A 354-nucleotide genomic window follows, 5' to 3' on the forward strand; every position below is an offset into this window, starting at 1 on the left:
TGCGGTGCGGCGGCGGCGTCGCGTGGCAGTGCTGCTGCGCAGCTGTTTGCGCTGCAGCCGGCGCAGCGGCTCTCAGTTGCACAACTCTTGAATTGCAATCGGTCTTAGCTTTATTTCGGCTTTTCGTAGCTTTCCTTTTTAGTCTGCAGAGCGCACTCGCCCGCCTTGGCGCCCTTGCTGCTGCCGCTGCAGCTCCGGTGTACGTACACCTGCGCCCACAATGCCCGGTTCGCGCGCAGAGCCGAGTCCCCACTACATCGAGGTGGAGGGCCGCGAGGGGGCAGCGGGGGGCCCTTCGGAGGGCCCCCTGGGGCCCCCCGGGGGCCCCCCGGGGGCCGCCCCGGGCCCCCACGG

General features: G+C 69.8%; 1 protein-coding gene across 1 annotated transcript in view; it reads left to right on the top strand.

Annotated features, from left to right (window-relative positions):
* Positions 1-220: 220 nt before the first annotated feature.
* The window catches only part of ETH_00038020 (uncharacterized protein), a gene marked incomplete at both ends in the record, with an annotated part of 2,370 nt that continues 2,236 nt past the window's right edge, over positions 221-354 (top strand). The window contains one exon of the mRNA XM_013375019.1: positions 221-352. Within this exon, the coding sequence (XP_013230473.1) occupies positions 221-352 (132 nt within the window). The remainder of the gene's footprint in view (positions 353-354) is intronic.

This window comes from Eimeria tenella, genomic scaffold (assembly GCF_000499545.2).
Source record: "Eimeria tenella Houghton genomic scaffold, Eth_scaff2484, whole genome shotgun sequence".
NCBI lineage: Eukaryota > Apicomplexa > Conoidasida > Eucoccidiorida > Eimeriidae > Eimeria > Eimeria tenella.